General features: G+C 43.1%; 2 protein-coding genes across 2 annotated transcripts in view; both read right to left on the reverse strand.

Annotated features, from left to right (window-relative positions):
- The window catches only part of LOC102765165 (cytochrome P450 26C1), a 27,610-nt gene extending 22,696 nt beyond the window's left edge, over positions 1–4,914 (reverse strand). The window contains exons 1-4 of the mRNA XM_015557868.1: positions 4,711–4,914; positions 4,003–4,227; positions 3,290–3,538; positions 1,790–1,945 (exon numbers count right to left, since the gene is read on the reverse strand). Of these exons, the coding sequence (XP_015413354.1) occupies positions 1,790–1,945; positions 3,290–3,538; positions 4,003–4,227; positions 4,711–4,914 (834 nt within the window). The remainder of the gene's footprint in view (positions 1–1,789; positions 1,946–3,289; positions 3,539–4,002; positions 4,228–4,710) is intronic.
- Positions 4,915–6,551: 1,637 nt separating this feature from the next.
- Positions 6,552–24,853, reverse strand: part of EXOC6 (exocyst complex component 6) — a 102,619-nt gene continuing 84,317 nt past the window's right edge. The window contains exons 20-21 of the mRNA XM_006755090.2: positions 9,002–9,114; positions 6,552–7,890 (exon numbers count right to left, since the gene is read on the reverse strand). Coding sequence (XP_006755153.1) covers positions 7,758–7,890; positions 9,002–9,114 — 246 coding nt within the window. The 3' untranslated portion in view covers positions 6,552–7,757. The remainder of the gene's footprint in view (positions 7,891–9,001; positions 9,115–24,853) is intronic.

Below are 24,853 nucleotides of genomic sequence, written 5' to 3' on the forward strand. Positions count from 1 at the left end.
CCGCCAAACTGGCCTTTGCGCAAAGGCCAGGGAGTTGGGATGTGCCCCTGGGGCAGCTACGTGCGAGGGTCCGGGAGTCGACCCCGTCTGCCGCTTGGGCAAGCCGCAGTAGCAACTAGCAAAGCCAGGATCTAGCCACTTGCCTTGGAGGTTCCCAGAGATAATGCCAGGAGCCTGATTCCGTGCGCTGTTCTTAGTGCTTTAGGTGTATTAGCTCGTCCCATTCTCCCCTTCGATCCCCTCCCCCACGTCCTGCGAGGAGGCACAATTGCTGCCCTCCTCTTCCCGGGTTGGACCGGTCCCTGCAGCCGGCAGCCCCAGTAGTAGGACTGGGAGCCCGGTGCTCTTAGCCGTGTGGGTGCTGCCTGCGGCCCAGCTGGGGCTCCTGAGAGGACCCCATGGAACTGGGGGAGGCGCCTGCAGCAGCAGCGTCGCACCAAAGCTGGCCCGGAGGTGTCTTCCTCCCGCTTAGTGGAGCGGTCCCAGGGAGGGACTCCATCTCCTCCCGGTCTGCGCTGCCCAGGGAAACAGGAGGAGCCTGTGGTTTCACCCTCCAGGCCTAGCCCCCGCTGCCTGCCTTCTCCTCCCAGCTCCCTGTCTTCCTTCCTGGCAGCACCCAGTGTGCTGATACAAAGGATGGGATTGTGTGATCACAAGATGAAGGTGGACTCCACCCCTCCTGCACCTCAAGGGCCAGGGCTGTGTTTTGACCACTGCTAAGTCCCCTGCCCCAGCAAAAGCCTGACACCGACAAGGTACATCACATCTGTGGAATGAATGACTCCGTCCAAGGCTCACTGTCTGCCCTGAACAAGATGGAGAGCCAGGACAGAGACCTTGCAGCCCCAACCTCTTCCCTGGTCAGGCCTAGCCTGGCTCACCTGCCCCGAATCCCAGACCAGAACGGAAGATCCTGGCAGGGTTTCTTCCAGAGAAGCTGAGACACCTCCTCCCCATCCCTGTCAAGGCAGTGGGACCACTCCTTTCCACATGCTCCCCACCCTCCCCCACTTCACTGCCCAGAACTGGCCCTACCCTTAGGCTCCCCCAGGACTCGGGGCCCACTGCTCATCTACTTCTGACACCCTGGCTCTTCCAGACTTCGCAGCTGTCCAGGAGTCAGGGTGGGGATTATTGGCCCCATTTGCAGAGAAGAAACTTAAGGCCAGGACACACTCTGAGGCTGGAGGAAGGGGGCAGTTGAGCCCCAGAGAAAGGATGGGAGTTGCTTTCAGAAGGGCTGAGGTGTTTCCATTTCTAACTGTCTCCTGCTCCCCGACCTCTCCACTCTTTGTGGGGGGCTGTCAAGTATGTCCTGGGGGCCATTCCCCCACCTCCGCTGCATGCGCTGTGTGGGTACATCCAGTTCACACCGTGGACATACAAAACAGGTAGTAGTGTCAGGTGCCAAGGTGCCTTATGGGAAGAGAGTATTGGTTTTGGGGAAGAGGGGAGCTTCCAGGAGGATGTGGAGTTTGATCCTGAGCCCTTAGGATTTTCAGAGAAAAGGAGTGAAGAGGGTTTCATGGTCAGGAGGACAGCGGAGGTAAAGGTAGTGAGTGACAGAGACCGGGGAAGGAAGTGGAGCTGACCGGGGAGGGAAGTGGAGCTGTTTGTGTCCAGAAGAGCCTAAGACTTAAGTCTTCAAGGCTCCTACGAGAGTGGGTAGGGCTGAGCCATGGCTGGAAGCCTGGTCTTTTCCCCTTCACCCTGAAGAGTGATTGAGGCTTGAAGTGGAGACATACCCTCTAGGACTGCAAGAGGGGAGCAGAGACCACGCCCCACCTACCTTCAGCTCCTGCACTGAGAGCTCATGGCCCAGCTCCCTAGTGCTGTGGATAATCATGGCCAGGGCATCACCTGGCTCCCCAGCCATGTCTTCATGGAGCTTCTCTGCAATGGCCTCCTCCAGGTGCCGATGGAGCTGGTCCCTTGCCCGGATGCCCTGATGGGCAGGGAGAGAGGGAGGTGGGGCAGGAAGGTTGAGGGGGCCAGGCCTGGGCACCTCCCTGCCCCCAAATCTTCCCAAGGCTGCTCTGCTGAGTTCCTAACGTTAAGTGTCCTAGCTTAGTTTCATGCCTGGCACATAGAAGGTGCTTAATAAATACTCAAAGTTTGTTCACTTTTCCAATACATCATTCTCTCTTGTTTATCACAGCTCCCTTTGAGGTAGGCAAACAGTTTCTTTGGTCCTTACGGGAGGATGCCGAGGTTCAGAGGGGTCAAGCAATTGCCTAGAGTCGCACAGCGGTCAGTGCCCATTCCTGGCACAAAGTTGTGGAGGTGGAACCAGCCCATTGCCTTTCCCCTGCATGGGTAGGGACAGTGGGCACCAGTGCAGAGAGCAAGGGACAGACACCTTGATGCACCCAGAAAAGCTCTTGCTTAGAGGACACGATGGCTGTTTTAAGCATTAGCCTCTGTAAGGAGATAGGCAAGAGGGCCAGGGTGTCCCTTCAGAGTTCAGGGAGCAAGAACAGCAAAAGCACTTGAGCGCCTGAGTTTCGTAGTTAGATTAGGTCAGGTTCAAATCCTGCCTCTCTGCCCCTCTACTAGCTGTGTGATCTTGGGTAAATTATTTAACCTGTCTGAGCTTCAATTTCCTCATCAACAAAACGTAACACTTTGCAGGTTGAGAGGATTAAATCAGGAAATGTATCCAAGGTGATCAGCCAGTATAATGCCCCTTTATACATAACTATTATTTTTATTCAGGTGACTGAAAACCGCTGCATTGGCACAGGAGAAGCCCCAGCTCAGTGCGAAGGGAAAGGCGGCACGGGGCTTCCTAGCTGCTCCCCGGGCCTGGCCCTACGCTCTGAAGTCGGAAGAGGCCGCGGTTCTCTAATCCGGAAACTAGCGGGCCCGGGGCCGCGGGCAGGGAGCCGGCACCCACCCCTCTCCAACCCGGGCTGGCGCCGAGCTGGGCCAGGGGCGTGTCTGCGGCCCATCCGTTCCGCAGCCGTCCGGGCTTCTAAAGGGGTCTGGAGGCCCGGCCAGGAGGCGCCGCTCTGGGGAGGGGCTGGGCCGACTGGCCCGGCGCCTGCCACCGAGCATCCAAAGGGAGGCCCCGCGGCTGCTGGGACTGGAACACGTCCCATCTGGCATGGCTCAGAGAGGGTGTGTGGCCCGCCGCGGGTCACACAGCTAGTCAGGGCAGACCGAGGGCACCACCACACCACGCTGCCTCCCTTTCCTGGGCGCACTGTGCCTCTGTCGCTTAACAGAAGTGACCTGCGGGGGCGTCTAGGGAGACTCAAGAGGAAGGTCGGGGGCCGGGTGGCAGTACCTTGCGCAGGCCGCTGAAGGGCACGTCCAAGGGCAGTGAGAAGAGGTTCTCCACAAACTGCTCGAAGGTTCGGGACAGCTCCGCGCATTGCGCCTCGTCCAGCCGCAGCCCCAAGAGGATGCGCGCGGCCATGCGGAAGGTTAGGGCTTTGGCAGCATCGTAGACCGCCACGGGCCGGCGGGCTGCGCACCAGGAGCGCACAAACCTGTAGGGAGCGCGAGCGGTGAGCCCTGGCCACTGTCCGGCCTCCTCTGCTCGGCAATTGCAGAGGAGCCAAAAGGCCAATTTGGGGACCTTTCTCTTCTAAGTGGTCCGGACCTACACGTGATGGCTCTTGCTCTCGCCATTCCCTCTAGTTCTTTTCTGATGTACAGTCCGCCCCCTCCCCCGCCCCCCGCATGCATCCAGGCTCCCTCCAGCTGCCACCCCCTCGAGGAAGTCGCCCCTAACTCCTCTCCAAGGCTGTTTCCAGCGCTTCTGGTATCTGTTACAGAAGATCGGAGATGAAAGGACCTTTAAGTCCCAGTCCTGGCCTTAAAAACCGAAGTCGGAGAAGGTAAGGAACTGGTCCGAGGCCACCCCCTGATTGGCCAGGGGTTCCAGCCAGGTTCGTAGTGTACCCCTAACAATTAGTCCGGGCCTCGCCCCACAACAGGTGCCCGAGGAACCGCGGGCCTGAGGTCCCGACGGCCCCTTCTCTGGTTTTGGCTCACCTTGCGCCGCTGCCTGTGTGGCTCGCCAACCGCGCCGAGCAGTGTGTGCGAGCCCAGTAGGATGTGCGCGCTCTGCGGCCACTGGCTGCGCACAATGCGGTGTTCGCCCAGCAGTATTGTGCGCACATTCTCGGCGCCGCTCACGCGGATCACCGGCCTGCCCAGCAGGTGTGTCTTGAACACTGTCCCGTAGCGCTCCCGGCGGGAGCTGTGGAAGCGCGAGCCCTGCAGCAGGAGCGGCGAAGAGGGCTGGGACCGCTGGGGGCCTGGCCCAGACCTCCCAACCGCCCCTGGGTAACAAGTCCCTGCTTCGGGCTGGTGCATTACTTTCTAAAAAGTCTCAAATGCGTCTCGTGACTACCCTACAGGAGTTTAGAAGCCCCTGCTCCCATTGGTGAAATGAGGAAAGCACGTAGAATGCGGACGGTGAAAGCCAAAGGGCTCACGGCTGAGATGCCCCGACTCCTGATTCTATGCTTGCAGTTCATAGAAGGCATGCTCCCCAGGCTCCTTCCTAGAACCCCTCTGTTCACCCCACCAGTGTAAGTAGCCATGATGGCAGTCCTTTCGAGGGAGCAGCTGGACGAAGGCGAGGACAATGTATGCTCCGTGGGTAACGGGAAGGACAGGCTACGAACCCTGGGAGGGTCCAGTGGGAGCCAGGGGAGAAGGGGCTATATCGGGGTGTGGGGAACGCCAACTGCTCACCTGAACTAACCAGTGCAGCGTCTCGCCGAAGAAGGGCCAGCCCATAGAGCCCTTGGGCAGGGGCAGGGTGGAGGCCCGGTCCCGGCTCAGCATCCAGCGGAGGGTCCAGAGGTGCTGGGCCAGGCTGAGCAGGAGGCCGGCGCACAAGAGAGCGGTGCCAGCCGCCCCCAGCGCAGACAGGCAGCTCAGACCGCAGGGGAACATGGCGAGCATGCAGGGTGCCAGGCCGCTCTGAGCTCAGGGCGCAAGAGCTGGGGAGCAGGCAGCGCGCAGAGCTCACCAGTTCTGTCCAGAAAGGTCCCGTCGCTTGGGGGCCAAGACCTAGAGCTATAACCTCGGACAAGGATTTCGCTCTCAAAGCAGACGGGCAGTGTAAGGCGGCAGTGAGCACACGCCTTAGGGAATGTGCTTTCCCCAAGGCGCGCACACTCAGGACTTTTCCTCTCGGGATGCTCACGCCTAGCATCTGCGGGCACCTCCCACCTTCTCCCGGGGCCAGCACTCCCTCCTCTGATAGAAGCAGCAAGGGCGGTAAGAGGGGAGCAACTCACCGGTGTTGCCAACCTGGGCTTCAATCACCAGGGCTGTAGACCCCCGCTCCCCCTCCCTCCCCCAGTCTGTTAACTCTTCTCGGCCCATCCCGGGCACATTTATATAGACACTGGCTCCCTCCCTACGGACTGATTCAGAAACACACGACGTGACGCGCCCATGCATATTTAAAGCGCTCCGTGCAGAGTACTGATTGGAGGCGGTGGGCTGCGGCGGGCTCGCCAGGGGCAAGGAGCAGGGCGTGGCAGCCGCAGCGGCACCGCGGAGGGACCGGCCGAAATACTCTGGCTGGGTCTTCGGGTTCGAGCCAGAACTTGCCAGCAGGAGCTCGGCGGTGGGCAAACTGCGCGCACTGAGCTATCGCGCGTTCGCTCTGCTTCTAAGTGCCCTTTCCCCTCCCTGTGCTCAAAGCTGAGGTCTGGGATTTCTCCCATTTGCTGTTTCCCTTTCGGGAAATTGCGGACTTCGACGTCAACCTAGGCTTCGTACGCGCCTACGAAGAAGATAGCCAGGGTCGAGATTCTCCGATATCCCCACTCCTTCCTGGTCTTTGATCTACCACTTCAGGAATCCTTCAAAAGATGGTCGGGTTTCTAGGTGGTTAGAGCCCATGCCCGCGCACCCAAGGGTCTCAGGTTAGATTCCCGGTCAAGGGCACGGACCAGGGTTATTAGGTTCGACCTGCGGCCAGGCCGGGGCGTGTGGAAGGCAACCAGTCGATGTGTCTGTTTCACATCGATGTTTCTCTCTCTCTCTCCCTTCCACTCTCTAAAAATCAAAGGAAAAAATATTTTCGGGTGAGGATTAAAAAAAAAAAAAAGATGGTTGCGTCATTGTTGCCCGAAGCCAAAGAGAAGCAGATATCCCAGGGCTCCTTTCGGATCTCAGGGACCACATTCACCATCCCCTTCCCCTTCGGAGGCCCCCCGCCCCAGTCTACGTAGTTGCTTTTTCTTTCCATCTCAGGGCTCCAAATGCCCCAAGGACGCGCGCGCGCAGGTCCCTGTCCCTACAGCAACCAGAGGGTGGGGAGGTAAAGCGCAAAGTTCCTATGTTACTGAGAAGAGTGGGGTGAACTCAAGCCCGTACGGCTGTGCAAGGCAGCCGCTCTCCGAATTTGGGACACCTCGCCCAAGCCGATGCCCTGGAGGGTTGGGTAAGGCACACCAGCGACAACCACATTCCACAGTCTTCCAAGAGAGCTAGCTGGCTGTTCACCCTCTTTTAGCAACTTCTAAGAATTACCATGTTTTCCATGTAAAGTTTTAAAAGTGTGAAAAATCTTTGGATAAGAAATGGTCAAAAGAACGTTTATTTTCTTTGTTTTGGTGACACCCCATTTCAATAACTAGGGAATAATACCCTTTCTAAATGAAGCAGTTGTTTTAAATCAGGAAGCTCTGAATAGATGCTAGAGCAGCTTATTTTCAAGAACTTGCTCAACCTCTTTTATATTTCATCACAAAATCAAGAAATGTACATATAATTTTTTACACTTATTTTACAGAGTCAAGTAGAAGTTTCTTACAGGCATAAATCCTGAAAATGCAAAAGGAGCATTCAGCATAAATACAATGAAGAGAACATAAGGATCAGACTGCTGTTTTACACAAAGGAAAATATACATTGTTCTAGGTTTTCCAGAGTTCATTTGGTTTGGCTTGTTTCCAAGTGAGGGTACGGTAGGGGGACATGCTATTTGAAGGAGTAACCTGACCCCTGTGGTACCTCATGTGCAGGAACATAGCTACTGTGGCACAAGCTGCACCTGAAGTGGTTACCCCACTTACTTCCTGTCCTCTCTTTTAACTTGACCCAAACCAAATAAATTCTAGAATAGGGTCAGCTACAAACAATATAGTTAGAAATATTACCCCTGCCGAACAAAAACATTGCATCCTTAGAAAATCTAACACTTGTCTTCATATTCAGAATGGTTACATTAAACCACCCAAAGAGAACAAATAATTCACATTTTTATGGAGTTAAATCAAGGTTGATTTCAGGGACCTTTAAAGATTTACCTATTTCCCCTTCAGAGTTAGCAGAATTAGAAAATTTTTGTCTAATTAAATCATATTTAGGTGAAAGTAAAAGCTAAAAGTCAGAAAATGACAGTGAAATATTCCCATATCGGACATGATTGCATTCCAAAACTAGATACTGATGAAAAAACAAAACCATCATTCAAGTCTGAATAAAAAAAGATATGTATAGGCATAAGTTTTTCTAATGTATTTACAATCAGTTTCATATACAATTTCTGACCTGATTTACATATATTTTTAAAAGTGAAAAATTAATGTCACGCTTTCCATATACAAAATAGTATTCAATTATTTAAAAATCCATACAAATGATATTTATTACTGTCTCTCATTTCAGCTCTCATCAGCGTCTTTCCTCTGTGTTTTTTAATTCTGCAAACTGCCGCTACCATAGAGATAACTATTCAGTCACGAATTTGGTGTCACTGAGTGCATGGGACGTGAAGTCTATGTGTGCTGGGACATACCATTCACCAAACTTCGCAGCTGTTTCATGACTGTCTCTATCAACTTCTGTTTGTCTCGATCATTCTTCCTGAACTGAGCAAATATATTGTTCTTTTTGTTAGTATCCTTCATCCTAGGAACATATGTGAATGAAGAAGCTTAGTAAAAGAAATAACTTATGCTGTCACAAGTAAAGAATCTTGGGGTGCTCTGAATTATCTAACATTAAGCCTATGCTTGAAAAATATATTTCAAAGAAAATAAGTACTAATAGAATTAGGAAATAGGTACCACACAAAAAAATTAGCAGCTTTATTCTACATTCTCTTTAAAGGGGTATTTTTGCATTAGTATATAAATCTATATATACTAGATTTATAATATTATTTTCTAATATTATACTATTTTCTAATATCATTCCATAAGTATGCTAAAATACATACCCTCTATTAACTGCAAATTATATTCATAGCAAGACAAGGTAAAAGGAAAAATAACATTAGAAAATTTAAAGCAGCAATTTTTTTTTTTTGCCTCAGTGGTGTTTCATGGTATTGTAAAATAAATTTACATGTATTTTAAACAGTTCTTTTTCTTCCCAAGTAAAATACACCATACACATTTTGAAATGTGGGGAAATAATATACACTTGTAATTCAACAATTAAAATTTTTAATAGTGATACTTAAAATGAAATATGATTGAGTAAAAAATAATCTGTCACATAGTTTGACAGAAACCAACACCTACACTTGTATTATTTTTAAATGGACAAGATACACCAGTAAGTGTCCTGTTACTCCAGTTCTTACTGTATTATTTTCTAAATCACATGCTTCTTTGCTACAAAGAACCCGGGCCCATAACGGTGGAGTTTGATAGCACTCGCTGGTGGCAGCCATTCCAATTCTGAGCCACATTTTACAAAATAACTTCTTTCCTATGTTACAGCATAAAATATAGTTCCAGTTCTCCCTTATCTCAAGTAAACACATTTCTAAGGCCAATGAAGCCTGCTACTGAGAGTACAGTAGGAAAAATGTTTTGTTCCTATTAACATAAATAGCAATCTCATACACCAACACTGAAGGATAAAAAAGAGGCTTATGTTTTGGTTATTAAAATGGACTGAGCCTTTAAGCTCTCTTTAGACATTTCTCTTTTGATGAAAACCTCTAGTTCTTTAATCACCAAATCACAAAATGCTAAAATATTATGTAAAAAAGTTTTCAGAATATACTCACTTCTCCAAAAGAGTAAGGGCTGTGTTTGGATTCACCCGGAGGTACTTAGAGGCTGGCTGTCCATAATCAGCTAGGTAAGTAGACCAATCCCAAACCATAAACAGGTCAAGGAGCTGAGAAAAATGGGGAAATGTTAAACCAACTTTTAGCTACTTACCTACAGCTAATACATAAGTATATGCCACTCTAGATCCACTGTAACATGACCTGCTTCTTAGATAAAACAGAATAAGGAAATTCCTTTTTGAAACTCAATTAACTGCACTTTATAATCAAAATAGTATTTACTATCTTTTTACTTTTGAAGTCATTAAAATTGTCAGGCGTTGCTTTTCTAATAAAATACTTGATTGCATTTTCAAATAAGTATAAAATGAAAACAGTTAATATTAACTATATTAGGTATAGAGATTTAAACTTTACATATTATTCAGTTCACACTCAAATTTAATAAGGGTTGGTGCTACTAATTGAAGAATGTTAAAGAACTTAAATTTAACCTTTTCTCTTAAAGGTTAAGTATGTTTACCTTTCTAAGAAGCCATTTGCATCTAGACTTTCCCAAAGTAATTTAAACCAAAAGCTCGGATAATCTCAATTAAGTGCATTAAACAACCTCTGCTGGATTCTCCCTGGTGATAGATCCTCAGTAGTCTTATGAAAGGAGGGCTTCAGGACTCAGCATGTTAACTCTAGGCAATCATTTTGTATAAACAAACAACAACAAAAAAGAAACCCTCTTGTTTTCTGTAATGTTTTAAAATCGACTATTTGCTTTATAATCTCCAGTTAGAACTGTTGTCAAATATGGAAGTAATCTTTTAAAAGCAATGCCATGCCTAAACCAAAGCACCAAACTCCTTATCCAACTTTAAAACCCTAATCCCCTTTAAGCCATTTAAAACCAACTTCCTATCCCCATTTTAATTGTTTCAGAAAGCTAAATGCTTTACTTACTACCTTCCTTCAGTTTTTATATTATTCCTTCTTTTTTGTTTTAACTAAGAAGTATACTGCTTTTGCTTTCAAATGAATGAAGCATTTACATTTACTCATATGCTATTCCAGCCACTAAATGTGAGAGGAATAAAACTTCTGGGGTAGTTCAAACCTAAAGAAAGGTTACAAGAAACTAGCCCTTCCCTTGGAAGATAATGGACTTGTTTGACTTTTCCCATCCAACAAACAGCTATTGATAGAGAATTTCTTGTAAAAGGAGGAAAATTCTCTCGTGAAAATATTACGTACCAATATTAAAAGCCACTCTATTTTTTTTTCAGACAACATCCTAGGCCATACCAATATTTAAAACATTGGTACAGAAACTACATTGACACAAAGTTAAAAGAATAAACTATGTTAAAAAAAAGGGAACTTATTTAAAGTTCTGTGTAATTTTTGACTGTTGCAGCAAGTACTTTTTTTCCTTCCTTTCACACGGAGGAAAAGTTACTTTCATATTCTCCCATGGTGAAAATGTAAATTTGTATCACTTCTCTGCAACGTGATTTTGTTACATGTTTAAGAACCTTATAAAAATGGTCATTCTCTTTGACTCAGTAATCATACTTACAGGAGTCTAACTCCAGGAAACAATAATAAAGATAGACAAAAAGTATGAGCAAAGATATTAATCTCAAAAATGTTATTTGTGTTATCGAAAAACTGAAGAGAAAAAAAACCCTGAAAATAGCCTAAATCTCAATATTAAGATAATGATTAAATAGGAAGATATATCTACAAGACTATTATGCTGTTATTAAAATTGATCTACACAGAATTTTAAATAGTTTAGGAAGATGCTTATAATAACTGTTGCTACTGAAATTACATAAAAACCCTTCAAAAAAGACTGGAAGAAAATTTGAGAAAATGTTCTGAATGGCTGTTACTTGTGTGATGGGATTATGAGTAATGTATTGTCTTCTTTATTTTCATAATATTTCACAATGGACATGTATTAACTCTAGAGTTAGAAATAAGGTTTGCATATTTATACATTAAATTTCGATAATGACTACTCTTCACAGAGTCGTTAACAAAAGCCTCATTTTGAAGGATTCCTCTTCAGGTTAGGTATGTGTTTGCACAAGTGTGTGTGGGCATGCGCACAGTCAGCAGAGAGTAACACTTAATAACTGTATACTGGCTGTAATCTCCTTTTCTTTCCAAAAGGCATTAGCAACATGACCTTTGGGATTTGCAAGAGGAAGAGGCCTTAACAAAAGTCTGTTTTTCTCTTGTGCAGATCTACCCCCAGGTGGGAAAGGAGGAGCCCACTTAATTAATTAAAAACCTACACCAACTCCAACTGTGAATATAGAACTGGTTCTTCTACGGCACCAACACAGACTTTCCTAGATAAAGAAATATTATGCTTACAATTTTCACATATGGCCAGACAATCCTATGCAAATCTCTTACCTCTAGACATTACAGGACCACAAAATTTAACCTACCTGCCCACATGTAGACAAATCTCATCGACATGCTTTCAATTTTACACTAATACTTTATAGAACTACATATAGTGCAGAGTTAACTTGAAGATAGCTATGGAATGCATTGCCAATGTGGATAAAAGGGCTAAGCACTTAGATAACATTCATTTATTCATTCAACAAATATTGACGGCTCACCTACAAGGAGGCAGCGAAGTAGCATCTATTAGGCACCAGGATATAGAATTGAACAAAGTCCCTGACCTCAAAGAGTTTACATTATACGTGGAAAAGGTGGAGAGGCAGACAGTTAACAAGGAAACAAGTAATATTTTGATGTTAACATGACGAAATTATCTTAAAAAACTATTCACACAAAACCCTAGTATTTTGAACTACTATAACATATAAGGAAGCTACTATCAATTTAATATTAAGTAAGACAGAAACTACTGATTTATGTAGGAGCCAGTGACTGCTTGCTCATTGTTCTCAGCCCATGAATCCAGTGGCTGCAGACTTGAGCACTACTTCAGTGTCTATGTCAGCTGTGGGCAAACTACGGCCCGTGGGCCGGATCCGGCCCATTTGAAATGAATAAAACTAAAAAAGAAAAAGACCGTACCCTTTTATGTAATGATGTTTATGGACGTGGGTGGAGGAGATATGGGGCCAGCAAGTATGCCGATCTCATATTCTGATTTCTCATTTTCATTTGCGTAAGGATTTTTCAAATGCACCAAACTGCATCAATAAGTAAACAGAAACAAACGTCACAAAACAGGCAGGAAAACACATAAAATGTGTCCAACAGAGTGTACCTACTCAGTAGATATTTAAGAAATAACTGGCTGATTGATGATGCCATACCACTATTCCAAGTTTACTTAGGCATTTTTCTTAGGCTTCATGAGTACCAAAAATGAGCACCCTCCAGATCCCTTCGGCTATGCTGATAGCTCTCTGAAAAAGGCCAATGTTGGCCTGCAGGCAAACAGGGGCCAGTGAACGCAGTCAACTGACTTCCCCCATCTCTCCCAGGATTTGACTGGAGCATTGGTAAAGCCAGATTCCCTCACAAGAAAGCACTGGGTCTAATGTTGAATGTGTTAAATGTTCTCCCTAGAGAAAGAAGCACTAATATTTCTGAATGGTCTTCTGGTATCCCTTATCCAAAATTATAAGGTCTTTTTTCATTTTAAAAAAATTTAAACTGAAGTGAAAGATGTAACACAAAACGAGAATGTTATGGAACAAACACTATACCAGGCCGAGTGATGGACTGAACCCATTTCTGTAGGCTGCTACCCATCCCTGCTTTAACTAAGATGCATGATCTCTGATCTTTGGGCTGGTTTAAAAAGAACATGACTGCTCTGGAGCCAGAGTGCGACAGGAAGGGATGAGGAAACTGGAGTGATGACAGGTACAACCACTGACACTCACCTTCACTCCACACAAACAGCCAGTGCCTTGGGACCTGCCTCTCACATTCGGTCAGGTTTCATGGGATGCACTATGTCCTTAATAGTAAAACCTTATTATGAAAAACCTCATTTCTCTATCTCAAGCTTTGCTTCCTTAAGATGGCAATACATAAACAATACATTTACTATTAATCACACCAAATCTCTCTCAGTCTTTTAAATAAACAGTAAGACATAGTCTCAACAGGTGAATTTATTATTTAACATATATACCTAAAATTCAAAGATGTAGATCAAATATGAACAAAAACAAAAATCTTCCCTAGATTATCTAAGAGCAATTTTACAATTACTTATTAAAGGATAAAGTTAGGCATATTATAATGAAAATTGGTATTAAGTTCTATAAATGGGTTTGTTCCAATAGTCAAGTAAAGTAATCCACCTTAAATCCTTTTGGGAAGTAAGCAAAGTATGGATCATATAAAAATGAACAGCAAAATAATTGCCTCAGTTCTATCTCATCATGATTTATAAGATTACCTAAAATTAGTATCCTAACTTTTTTTTCACCAAGGATTCAAATATACCCTTCATAACTAATCTGATAACATAAAGTGGATTTGTGCCAATATTTGTAAGTGAGTTGTAAAAGTTTCACTTCTTCAGCGCTCCCTGTGTGTGTCCACCAAACAAAAAGATTCAGCTTACGGAAAGAAATGGTTGCATGGGTGGTCCCATTTATATGCTCAAATAGTTGAATCACTGAAGAATTCATCTGTGTCATCACATTTAGCTTGCTGACAGTTTCCCATCCTAAGTCTCACTCTATATCTACACCCAAGAAACTTGGGGTCTCAGACCTGTTGAGATCACTTTGTGCAAATGACACAATGAATCTAGGCCGATTTAAAACCATTCTATGGAACTCGAAGTGACTTTTTGCCTTTGTAAAAGTGAACCCAGAGTGCAGGTCATTTTTTCCTTGAATCTGGTTTAGCTTTCTTTGTTTTGGGTCTTTTGGGTTTTGCTTTTGAAGCACCTCAGGGGCAGTGACCCAAGACAGAAGATAAATAAAGTTAAGCCAACCTCAAGAGAAAAGCAATTGGGGATACCAGGTTTGCTTTTGTAAATGTGAACAGTGACCTGGGGGCTCAGGGTCAACCTTAGTCCCCCAAAGTCCCTTTTTTCCAAACACCAAATCCACCTGGGACCTCAGAGTTGATTTGCAGATTCCAAAAGTAAACCAGGAGATCATTTTTCCTTTGCCTCCAAAAAACAAAACCAAAGCAAGGGTTCCTAGAGGGCTTCTGAGATTTAAACAACACAAAAATCCTAAACCATAATGCCGCTTTATGAAGAAATATGAGTAATTGGGCACGGGGGATTCAAGAAAAATGGATCTTATTAAATTAGCCACAGACGGGAAAATACAAGCCCCTTTCTAAATAGATGTTGAAATCAAACGACAAGCTGTATGATTTTTAAAGTACTTGGCTTTACCCACTTTCCAGCTCTCTGAAAACAGCACATTTGGAAAAATCCACATACAGCACGAAAGAGAATCTTAAGTAGCAGACAGAAAGGGCTAGGGCAACACTAGGAAGAAGCAGTATTGTGCCTCCCACGCCCTCACTTTTTGTCCTCCTCATGCCTTTTACTCTCTGATGCACCTGAGCCCTCGCCCACGCCTGCCTTTCCCAGCGGGCCTCTCCACTCCCGCCGTGTGAGGACTAGGAGGAGCTTTGAGCACGTTGGGCTGCAGAGGTTAAAAGGCACCGGTCTCTTCAAGTCACCTCACCCAGGTGAAGTGCACACAGCAGAGGTAGACTGTTCCTAAAGTGTTCTTGATGGTAAGCTATGTCGTAGTCCTAGATAACTACTTTCCATCCCTACTATTATTACTACTGTCCTAGTTCCAATATAGGAATCACCCCGAGGCCTTTGGTCTTGCCTATCCCCTTTGCCTCTCCCTTCCAATACGCCAGATCCATCAACCTTTACACACTGATGCCAGAGATCCAGCTAAAATACAAATTTGATCACACCATTCATTTGCTTAAAACCTTCAATGGCTTCCCGAGTCTTACAGGATAAAGTTTAAGTTTTTTAACATAACATGAAAAGTTATTTTGCACCTGATCCAGGTCAACCTTACGGCTTCTTCTCCTGACTTGTAACTTAAACTCCTAAACGAGAAATACTCAGAACTTATAAACCATGAAATGATAAACCTGTACATTTATCACTTTCTTCTCTGGGTGGAGTCTCCTTCTCCTCTTCATCCAGGTAACTTACTTATTCCATAAAAGTCAGGATTCACCTCTCTCAGGAAGCCTTCCCAGACCAGGTGGTCTTGGTTGGGTTGGCTCTTCCTCTTTTATAGCACCCTCCATATATCTCAAGTAGTTTTCACAACTTATTGATATCATTGGTTAATTTCTGTTGATTTACTAAAGAATCAAGTATCAATTGATTCCTTTTGTAGTTGGGTGACTCATGGCTACCTCAGCCCTGTCTCTTTCCAATATCCCAATAGTTGAAATGCTCTTTCTTCTTCCTAAAAATGACCTTCGTAAGTGCCTCAAAGCTGGTGACTTATTTTGCTTAATATCTGTATCTTCACATTTGGCCCACTTCTGGTATAAATTAAACAAATGCATGTTGAGATGAACTTCATAGGTTACCTTTTGATACAGAATTTTAAGTCTACACTGAACCCACATCTTACATACTAATAGTTTACTTTACATGTAAACTATTAATAATTAAGACACCCCTGAATTTTTAGTAACATCTTATAATTATTATGAAAGCCACACTAGTCCATTTTATTGACTGATTTATTTTGTGCTATAGAATATACTAAAATATTTCACAACCAAAGTTCTGCTCTTGTGATTACCTTTTGTCAACCAGTGGTGACACCATCAAATATGTTCAACAAACATTCTTGGGTCATACATTTAATTTTCTGTCCAGATCCATTACAATATCTGCCACTCTTATATAGCAGGTAGTTATGTAATGACTTCACCATTGGAGCTCAGACTTCCAATATTAAGGAAATCAAACCCTGAAACTCATGATTAGAGATGTTTACTAGACTTTCAATTCTCCCTGATGAATCATTTTGCTTCACTGAAGCAATGAAGGAATAAGATCTGCTTGTATGACTTGACTGTGGGAGAATTTGAACAATGAAGGAAGACAATTCGGATTAGCCAATGAAGAAAAATTGGATGCCAATGTATCTATACTCAAGAATATAATAGAGAGAGTAGGTGCTTCAATGAAGAAAGTTAGGCTATCTGGGGTTTCTTTATGTACTCCTTCATAGCACAATTGTTAAGAAGAAAAAAAGGGGGGCTCTAGCCAGTTTGGCTCAATGGATAGAGCATTGGCCTGTGGACTGAAGAGTCCCAGGTTCAATTCCAGTCAAGGGCACATGTCTGGGTTGCAGGCTTGATCCCCAGTAGGGGCTGTGTAGGAGGCAGCCAATCAATGGTCCTCTCTTATAATTAATGTTTCTATCTCTGTCTCCCTCTCTCTTCTTCCTTCCCCCCTTCCCTCCCTTTCACTCTCTCTAAAAATCAATGGAAAAAAATATCCTCAGGTGAGGATTAACAACAACAAAACACAAAAAAAGAATTTAAAGGGTTTTGTATCCTAACTCATTTTATTTCTTTCTAATCTTATAATAGACTTTATAATCTTTACTCAAACAATTTTTCAAGAAATATATTTTGGCCCTAGCTAGTTTGGCTCAGTGGATAGAGCATCGGCCTGCAGACTGAAGGGTCCCAGATTCGATTCCAGACAAGGAAGGGCACATGCCCAAGTTGTGGGCTTGGTCCCCAGTGGGGGGTGTGCAGGAGGCAGCCAATGGATGAGTCTCTCTCATCATTGATGTTTCTTTCTTTCTCTCTCTCTCTCTCTCTCTCTCTCTCTCTCTCTCTCTCTCTCTCTCTCTCTCTCTCTCTCTCTCTCTCTCTCTCTCTCTCTCTCTCTCTCTCTCTCTCTCTCTCTCTCTCTCTCTCTTCCTTCCTCTCTGAAATCAATAAAAATATATTTTAAAAAAGAAATGCATCTCATTTACTTTCCTAGAATCTAAAAGGCGCTTCTCTTATCCTAGACAATTTATTAACCCCTAGTTATCCAGTTACTTGCGGATCTGATTGTACATGTAATTACATTTTGTCAGGTATAATTTGCTCAATAAACATGTCAGAACACTTGCTGCTTAGTTTGTTTCAATGATAAATTTAGTTTTTCTACAACCTCATGGCATAATTAAATGTGAAAGAAGGGCAGTAATCAGACTATACCGAAGCTGATTCACTCAGGCGAGAGTGCCTAGCATGTAGCCATGGCTTCCTGTGGGGCCTAACACTTTCCTGAGTGCTTAGCAACAAATTTCTGGGGTAGGGATAGGCCAATAATGACAACACTGACATTCTGGCCATGCAGGTATCCACATGAACTTCAAAATGGGCAATAAGTTTGAAGATGCAGCTTAGTTAAGAAGCAGCTATTGGTATAGAGCTTCAGCTATGGCTATAAACTTTCACTACAGGCTTATAACAGCAAAACACAAAAAGAAAAACCAAATAAAAACAACAGGGGAAGGGCTTATTTTCTTAGGAAGATAAATGCAGCCTGCGGAATCAAGTGGCTTGTGCCCTAAGCTCTACAACGCTTGCCTGATGTGAATCTGCACTACAGGAGTGCCAGTGCAAAAAGAAATCCCTACCTGACCTCTGGGTAACCTGAACAGGAAATGAGGACATTTCTAAGCAAAATAGGCTGTGTCATCCTGCTAAACTAATGGTTTCCATTGACACTTTGCATAAACATCTTACATGTGGCCACCAGAAAAAACTCAAGCCAGAGCATCTCTTCTCTGTTTTTGTTTTTTGGTTAATCCTCACCTGAGGATATTTTTCCATTGATTTTTAGAGAGAGTGGAAGGGAGGGGGAGAGACAGAGAGAAACATCAGAGACACATTGATTGGTTGCCTCCTACATGCACGCTGGGCCGGGGATTGAGCCAGCAACCAACGAGGTATGTGTCCTTGATCAGAATTGAACCTGGGACCCTTCAGTCCACAAGCTGATACTCTATGCACTGAGCCAAACTGGTTAGGGCAGCATCTCTTCTTTGTAACACATAAAACAGAGCCTGACCCAGTACCTTCAACACAACTAAGGTAAAGCTTGTTGATAATTAGGAGGACAAAGAAGGGAGAGAGGATAACAGGTACGAAAGTTGGAAGCATTCTTTAAAATACAGATTAGTTGAAAATCTTATATAATAAAAGCCCAACAGCCCTAACTGGTTTGGCTCAGTGTATAGAGCGTTGGCCTGTGGACTGAGGAGTCCCAGGTATGATTCCAGTCAAGCGCATGTACCTTGGTTGTGAGCACATCCCCAGTCGGGGGTGTGCAGGAGGCAGCTGATCGATGTTTCTCTCTCATCAATGTTTCTAACTCTCTGTCCCTTTCCCTTCTTCTCTGTAAAATCAATAAAATATATATATTTTTAAAAAGCCCAACTGAAACGGCAGCCAGCCCCACCCCCCAGCGGGGACCCCCACCCTGATCCAGGGCCCCCATCAGGGCAGGTTGGTCGGCTCCCACCTGTGCACCAGACCGCTATCCTATCTAATATAAGAGTAGTATGCAAATTAACCGTCACTCCATGACAAAAGATGGTGGAGCCCATAGTGGCTGGAGGGGAAGGGGGGAGACGCTGGCGGCAGCACCCCAGCGACGCGAGCCCAGCGTCCTGCGCCCTGGCCAAACAGAGGGAGGGGCCTCTGGCCAGAGACTGGGTCACAGGACACTGGCATCGTTGCAGGCTGGGCTGAGTGACTGCCCCCCCCAACCCCCGCACAAATTTCGTGCACCAGGCCTCTAGTGGTCTATGAATAGAAATGAAAAACTAGGAGAAAACCAAAGTCTCAATCACTCTTGGAGCATATGAAAGAATGCATGGCTACCACTAGCGAGGGCTACACGGTTAGCAGTATCCTCAGAATTCTGTGACAAGGAGGTGAAGAAAAACATTCTGTTCAATAGTTAAAGCTGTAGGGCCATTTCCACTGGAATGAAGGTGTAAGAGGGTTAGAAGTGAACAGATAGTGCAAACAAACCAAGGAGTGACTAGACAGGAAAAAGGTTGGGAGGTGGGAAGGAATGCAGTAAGAAAATACTAAGTACCTTATCCAGTTTAGCTCAGTGGATAGAGCGTTGGTCTGTGGACTGAAGGGTCCCAGGTTCAATCCCAGTCAAGGGCATATGCCCAGGTTGCATTTTGGGCTCAATCCCCAGGAGGGTGTGTGCAGAAGGCAGCAGATCAGTGGTTCTCTCTCATCATTGATTTTTCTATCTCTCTCTCCCTCTCCCTTTCTCTCTGAAATGAATGAAAAAAAATTTTTTTTAAAAGGTAGTGAGAAAAAAGAAAAGAAAGTACTGAGTAGGGAGAAAGTTCTTAACTCTATTGAGAAATCAAATATTTTAATCTTCTAGAATGAGGGACAGTGCATGAGTTTCAGAAGGCTGTCATGAGATTTTCAAAAGGGCAGAGAAGCCTCTATATTTGAATGTAGGTGATCTTAAGACATCTAGAGCAGCCGCAAGAGCCCTGGTTAAAGGGAGAGCTTCTAGGAGGTTTGGTTTGATTTTCTGAAGACCCTTCCAATTATCAAGTCTTAGGATTTCAGGACTATGAAGATCATGGAGTCACAAACCACAGTAATTGAACGATGATTTGACATTTAAGAAAACACAAAAGAGACAAAGGAAAAAAAAAACACTGAATTGTAAAACACTCCAAGAACTAACCTGTCACTTAACATTAAGTACTAAGTAAGTACTGTAAGTATATCTAAGGAGGAAGTTCAGGCAAAAAATACTATGAATGTTTAATTTTCAAATAAAATAATCCCTTCAGCACTTTCATCCTCTTGACATGTTAGTAAAAATTTTCATAATTATATATCCATTTGGATCTTAAGAGGTCATTATTGACCTAAAAGACACTAATCTAAATTTCTTTTAATATATGGTAAATATGGCAGAATGCACAACTTCATTCTAGCTGAATACTCACAGTGTTTGGTTCTCTGAGCCACCCAAATTTGAGGAAGGGTGATTCTGTGGGCCACTGAGAACTTCTAAAAGCTTGGAAGTTCTATTACTAGTACATATACCTATTTTATTGGATATGTTTGTTTTCACTTTTCCAACCAACTTATGAGTCTTTCAAGGGCAGGGTACTAGCTCTTCCTTTTCCCTTAGGGTACTCAATAAAAGCTTGTTGAACAGAACTAAATTATATTACACACAACACTTTGAGAAGCAAAAGTTTGATTGTCTTTTCTCTGACAGAACACAGCCACAAAGGAAAAGCAGAGAGATTAATGCACAAAAGGAAGCTTTAAATTTATACCACTGGAAAAGCTCTGTAGAAATATAGTTTGAAACTGTGCGTCTTTCTCACATAGATTACCTACAGTGGATCCTGATTAACCCACTGTTAATTTTTCTTTATCTCTATTTCAGGTCATTAGTTGTATTTGTGTATAACTTAACTTGCAAAACTCATTCTAGTGAAGTACAGGCTTTTCTATTCTTTATGAAAGGAGAAGCTGAGTTTCAGAAAGATTAAGTGTCTTGTTCAAATTTATATATGAAGTAGGGTTAGAATCTAACTTCCTCAATTTATAAGTTAAGTGCTTGAACAACTATATTAGGATGGCTAATTTACACAAGGTTTCCTTTTGTTGGTGTGTATAACCAATCTGCTTTCAAAAGAATGCATGGTAAGGTTTTTTTGTTAATCTTTACCCGAGGACATTTTTCCATTGGTTTTTAGAGAGAGTGGAAGGCAGAGGAAGAGACAGAGAGAAACATTGATGTGAGTGAGACACGTCGATTGGTTGCCTTCTACACGCACCCCGACCAGGGCTGGGGAACCTGCAACCAAAGTACATGCCCTTGACCGGAACCGAACCCGGGACCCTTCAGTAAGAAGGCCAATGCTCTGCTCACTGAGCCAAACTGGCTAGGGCATGTAAGGTTTTTTAAAACACTGTGGTAAGATTCACACTGGATATGATAAATATAACATAGACAGTCTCAGGAATTTCGTTTTATATAGCAAAAAGATCATAACAGTGAATATGATTTTTGGTTATAATACTCATTAGTATATGAAACAAACAGTGCATATTGCTATTTTTCTGCCAAAGTATTTAAATATTTAAACTTCTCATAAACTATTCTCCCAATCCAAAATCTGTAATGGGAAGGAAAAAAAGTAGGAACATTTTTAGTCAATAAAAAAATAATTAGAGAAAAACATTATTTCTTATAAGCAAATAATAGAAAGTTTGGCAAAAATGCAAGTTAATGTTGAGAGGAGGGATAAAGTTACCTGTTGGATAGTGCCAATGTAGAGATTATATCCAATAATTAACTTAACAGATGTATAATATTTATTAAAGGCCAGATTATCACTATCCTTTATTGTTGACAGGCTATTCTGAAAATTTTACCCTACCACTCTCAGTGAAAGAAATAGCAAGAATATTGATAATTAAAAACATTTAAGTTTGAGACTGCCTCTCTTTACATTATGTAATGGCTTGCAATTCCCAGTCTCTGGAGACAAAGGCTTACTCCTTGTAGAGCACACCTCAAAATTAATCACAGTACAAAAATGCTTACAGTATAAATAAGGAATATTCCATATTTTACTAAATGCACATTTACATGAATAATTTTTCTCATAAATCTGCTAATTTTTTTATTTTGTCATATAGCGAACTTAAGCACTTTAAAAAAAATAACTCTGGTTGGTTTATTTCTTTGAGCATTATTTTGGCAATACCCAGTAAATTCTACTTCACAAAAAGCAGAGAGAAATACAACTGCTCAATATATAAGTCTAAGGATATTAACTGCAGCATTATTTAGATGTAGAAACACTGGAGACCCCATAATGTCCAAAAAAAAGAGGACTTGTTTAATAAATTATGGTATATTTATTTTCCATAGGAAGAAATGAAAAATAAAGCAGATTCATATTTACGAATATGAAAATTCATGCAGTGTTGCATGAAAAATGTAAATTATAGCATAAATGACCCATTTCCTCCTCAAAAGTCAAGACCTCTACATGTGTTCACACAAGTGGGTGCATGTCTGTGTTTAAATGCACCTTATGAAAGGTCTGCAGGGAAACACAGTGATGGCTCTGAGAAACTGAAGCAGAGAGCTTTGTCTTTATACATTTCTACGTTTGCTTGTTGGTTTTAAATAGTGAACATGCAATGTCAATCTTCTGATTTAATAATATAGTTATATAAAAAATGCCATGGGGGAGCTGAGCAAAGTGTACATAGGACCTCTCAACTATATTTGCAACATCTTGTGTCTCTAATTTTTATTACTTAAGAATAAAAAAATTTAAAAACCAGTGAACATGTGTTATTTTTATGATTATTATGGTTTATCTGGTTTTCAAAAAAATCCTTTTAGAAGTAATCTTCTAAACTACAAACCAGCTCTAACCTTTTTTAAAAAAACCTTCATTTATTCTTTCTCTAACAATTTTTCTGTCTTTATGTAAATTAATTTTTATGACCAATATCATGTTCTTTCTCTCTGAAGAGCTTCTTTTAACATTTACTTGTGATAAATCCTCTCAGTTTTGTTAGTCTGAGTGTTACGTATTAAATTGTGCCCCCCACCCAAAATTCATATTTTGAAGCCCTAACTCCCAATGTATCTGTATTTGGAGACAGGGCCTCTCTAACCTGTACTCTTAAATGAATCACAAGAATCTATGAATTCCAAATTTATATCAATAACTGAAGGTTATGAGCATAAGTCACATTCGTAGTTAAGCACATAAAGTGCAAAGTACCAGAATGATGACACTGGAGCAAAAGAGGACAAAAAGGCTAAAGTCATTTAGGTCCAGACTAATCCTTTATAATCCAAGCTCTCCCAAAGGGCAGCATACTTTTCTAATATCTGGACCTTAAGGTAAACTTTGTGAGATGTCTGGTCTTGCTGTATTCAGGAGTAAACCCACATACATCTTCCTTTAATGCTTTGGCACTTCAAATGAATTGAGGATTGTCTAAGGGAAAAATACTTGCTGGAGGAGCTGTGTGAACAAGCTTGTTGTCCTGCTACTATATCTAGTCAAGCATTCAGATACTACAACTTTAGCAAATCCCATTAATACTTTAAGAAGTCAAAGACTTTAAAACTTCTAAAGAAAGTTCCTGTGAAATAGTCACAGGGCAAGTTTAAGCAAGCAGAGTGTGTATACAATATAGTAACAAATATAATGCAAACAAAGGAAGATTTGTTTAATTATAGTGGAAATAATTGTTATTTAAAAGTGCCTTCTTCCTCATAAAAGAATAAACTGGACTAGTGGCAAAAGAATTGTATGTTATGATGCCTTAAGATTAGAAACAGAAGGCAGAAATTTCAAAGTAAAGTGTTGGCAGACGCCCAGTCTCCACGGCAAGAATTATGGCCAAACAATTCCTTCACAACTTCCAAGGCTTGTTCATGTCCCTTTAGGTAGAATCCAAAGTTTTTCATTTTGAGTCAAATACAATCAGGCTCTCCTATCTTTCGATGTTGAAGCACATCTGAACTTCTTTCCTAAACGTTATCACCATGTGGAAGTATAGTAGAGAAGGATTATCAGACTAAAAAGGGCAGAAGAAGTAGGTGACAGGGATAATGAAAGCAAGGAGATGGGTGCCCAGAGTACTTCCCTTATGAAGCAATGCTTCTGGAAGGAACTATGCTTCTCATAGTTCGCTATGATGTAGACCGGGCACACCAGCCTTGCCATCCCGATGAAGTATGGTAAGTACAGGCAGATGGCAGCTGCTGACTTAATCAATTAATGGCCTCTTGAATGCAAGCTTCACACAATTCACTAATTTTATTTTTATTAAATATATTTTTATTGATTTCAGAGGGGAAGAGAGAGGGAGAGAAAGACAGAAATATCAATGATGAGAGAGAAGCATGGATCGGCTGCCTCTTGTGTCAGCTTTTTGAAAAACCCTAACTTAACTCTGGTGCCGTGTCACATATAGAAATTTTTTGATATTTGCAACCTTAGTAATAGTTCATAGATTGACGCTCAATCACTGAGCCATGCTAGCTGGGTAAATTCAACTATTTCAAATATTTAAAAAAACACACACCACTGAAATGTCTGAGTCCATATGAAGAAGCCACTGTGAAATGTGGTGAACCACATGATCAGTAATTAATAGATTAATCAATCATCTGTAGCTTGGACTACCAAAATAATCACCTAATTGTTCTTCCTGATTATAATTTTGTCCCTTTTTAATCTATTCACCTTAGTGCAGCCAGAACATCTACACTAATAAAAGACAAACATGCAAATTGACCGTCCCTTCGCTACACCTTAAGCCACGCCCACCAGCCAATCAGAGTGAATATATGCAAATTAACCCAACCAAGATTGTGGCCGGCAGCCATGGAGCTGGAGCAAGCAGGAGGCTTGGTTGCCCCAATGATGGAGGAAGCCAAGCTTCCCAGCTGCCGCAGCTGGCTCTAATGAGCTAAGCTCCACTCAAAGCAACAAAGTTTCAATTATAGAAGGTAAATAACCCCAGGTACCTGCTTTCAGCCGCTGTGGCCACGGAGCTGGAGCAAGCAGGAGTGGGTTGCCCCTGGTGATGGAGGAAGCTAAGCTTCCCTCCTGCCCGTCCTGGCCTGCTCTGAGCTCCTCTCAAGGCTACAAAGTTTCAATTATAGAAGGTAAATAAATCCCAGAATAAAAAAAAAGGAGAGGCTGGGAGCTTCCATTGCCGGGGGGGCTGAGGGGGGGGGCTTGGCCAGCCTGAAAACAGCCCTCAGCCTCTCACCCAAGCTGACCAGGCACCCCAGTAGGGACCCCCACCCTGAAG

The sequence above is a fragment of the Myotis davidii genome, unplaced genomic scaffold (genome assembly GCF_000327345.1).
Source record: "Myotis davidii unplaced genomic scaffold, ASM32734v1 scaffold271, whole genome shotgun sequence".
Taxonomy (NCBI): Eukaryota; Metazoa; Chordata; class Mammalia; order Chiroptera; family Vespertilionidae; genus Myotis; species Myotis davidii.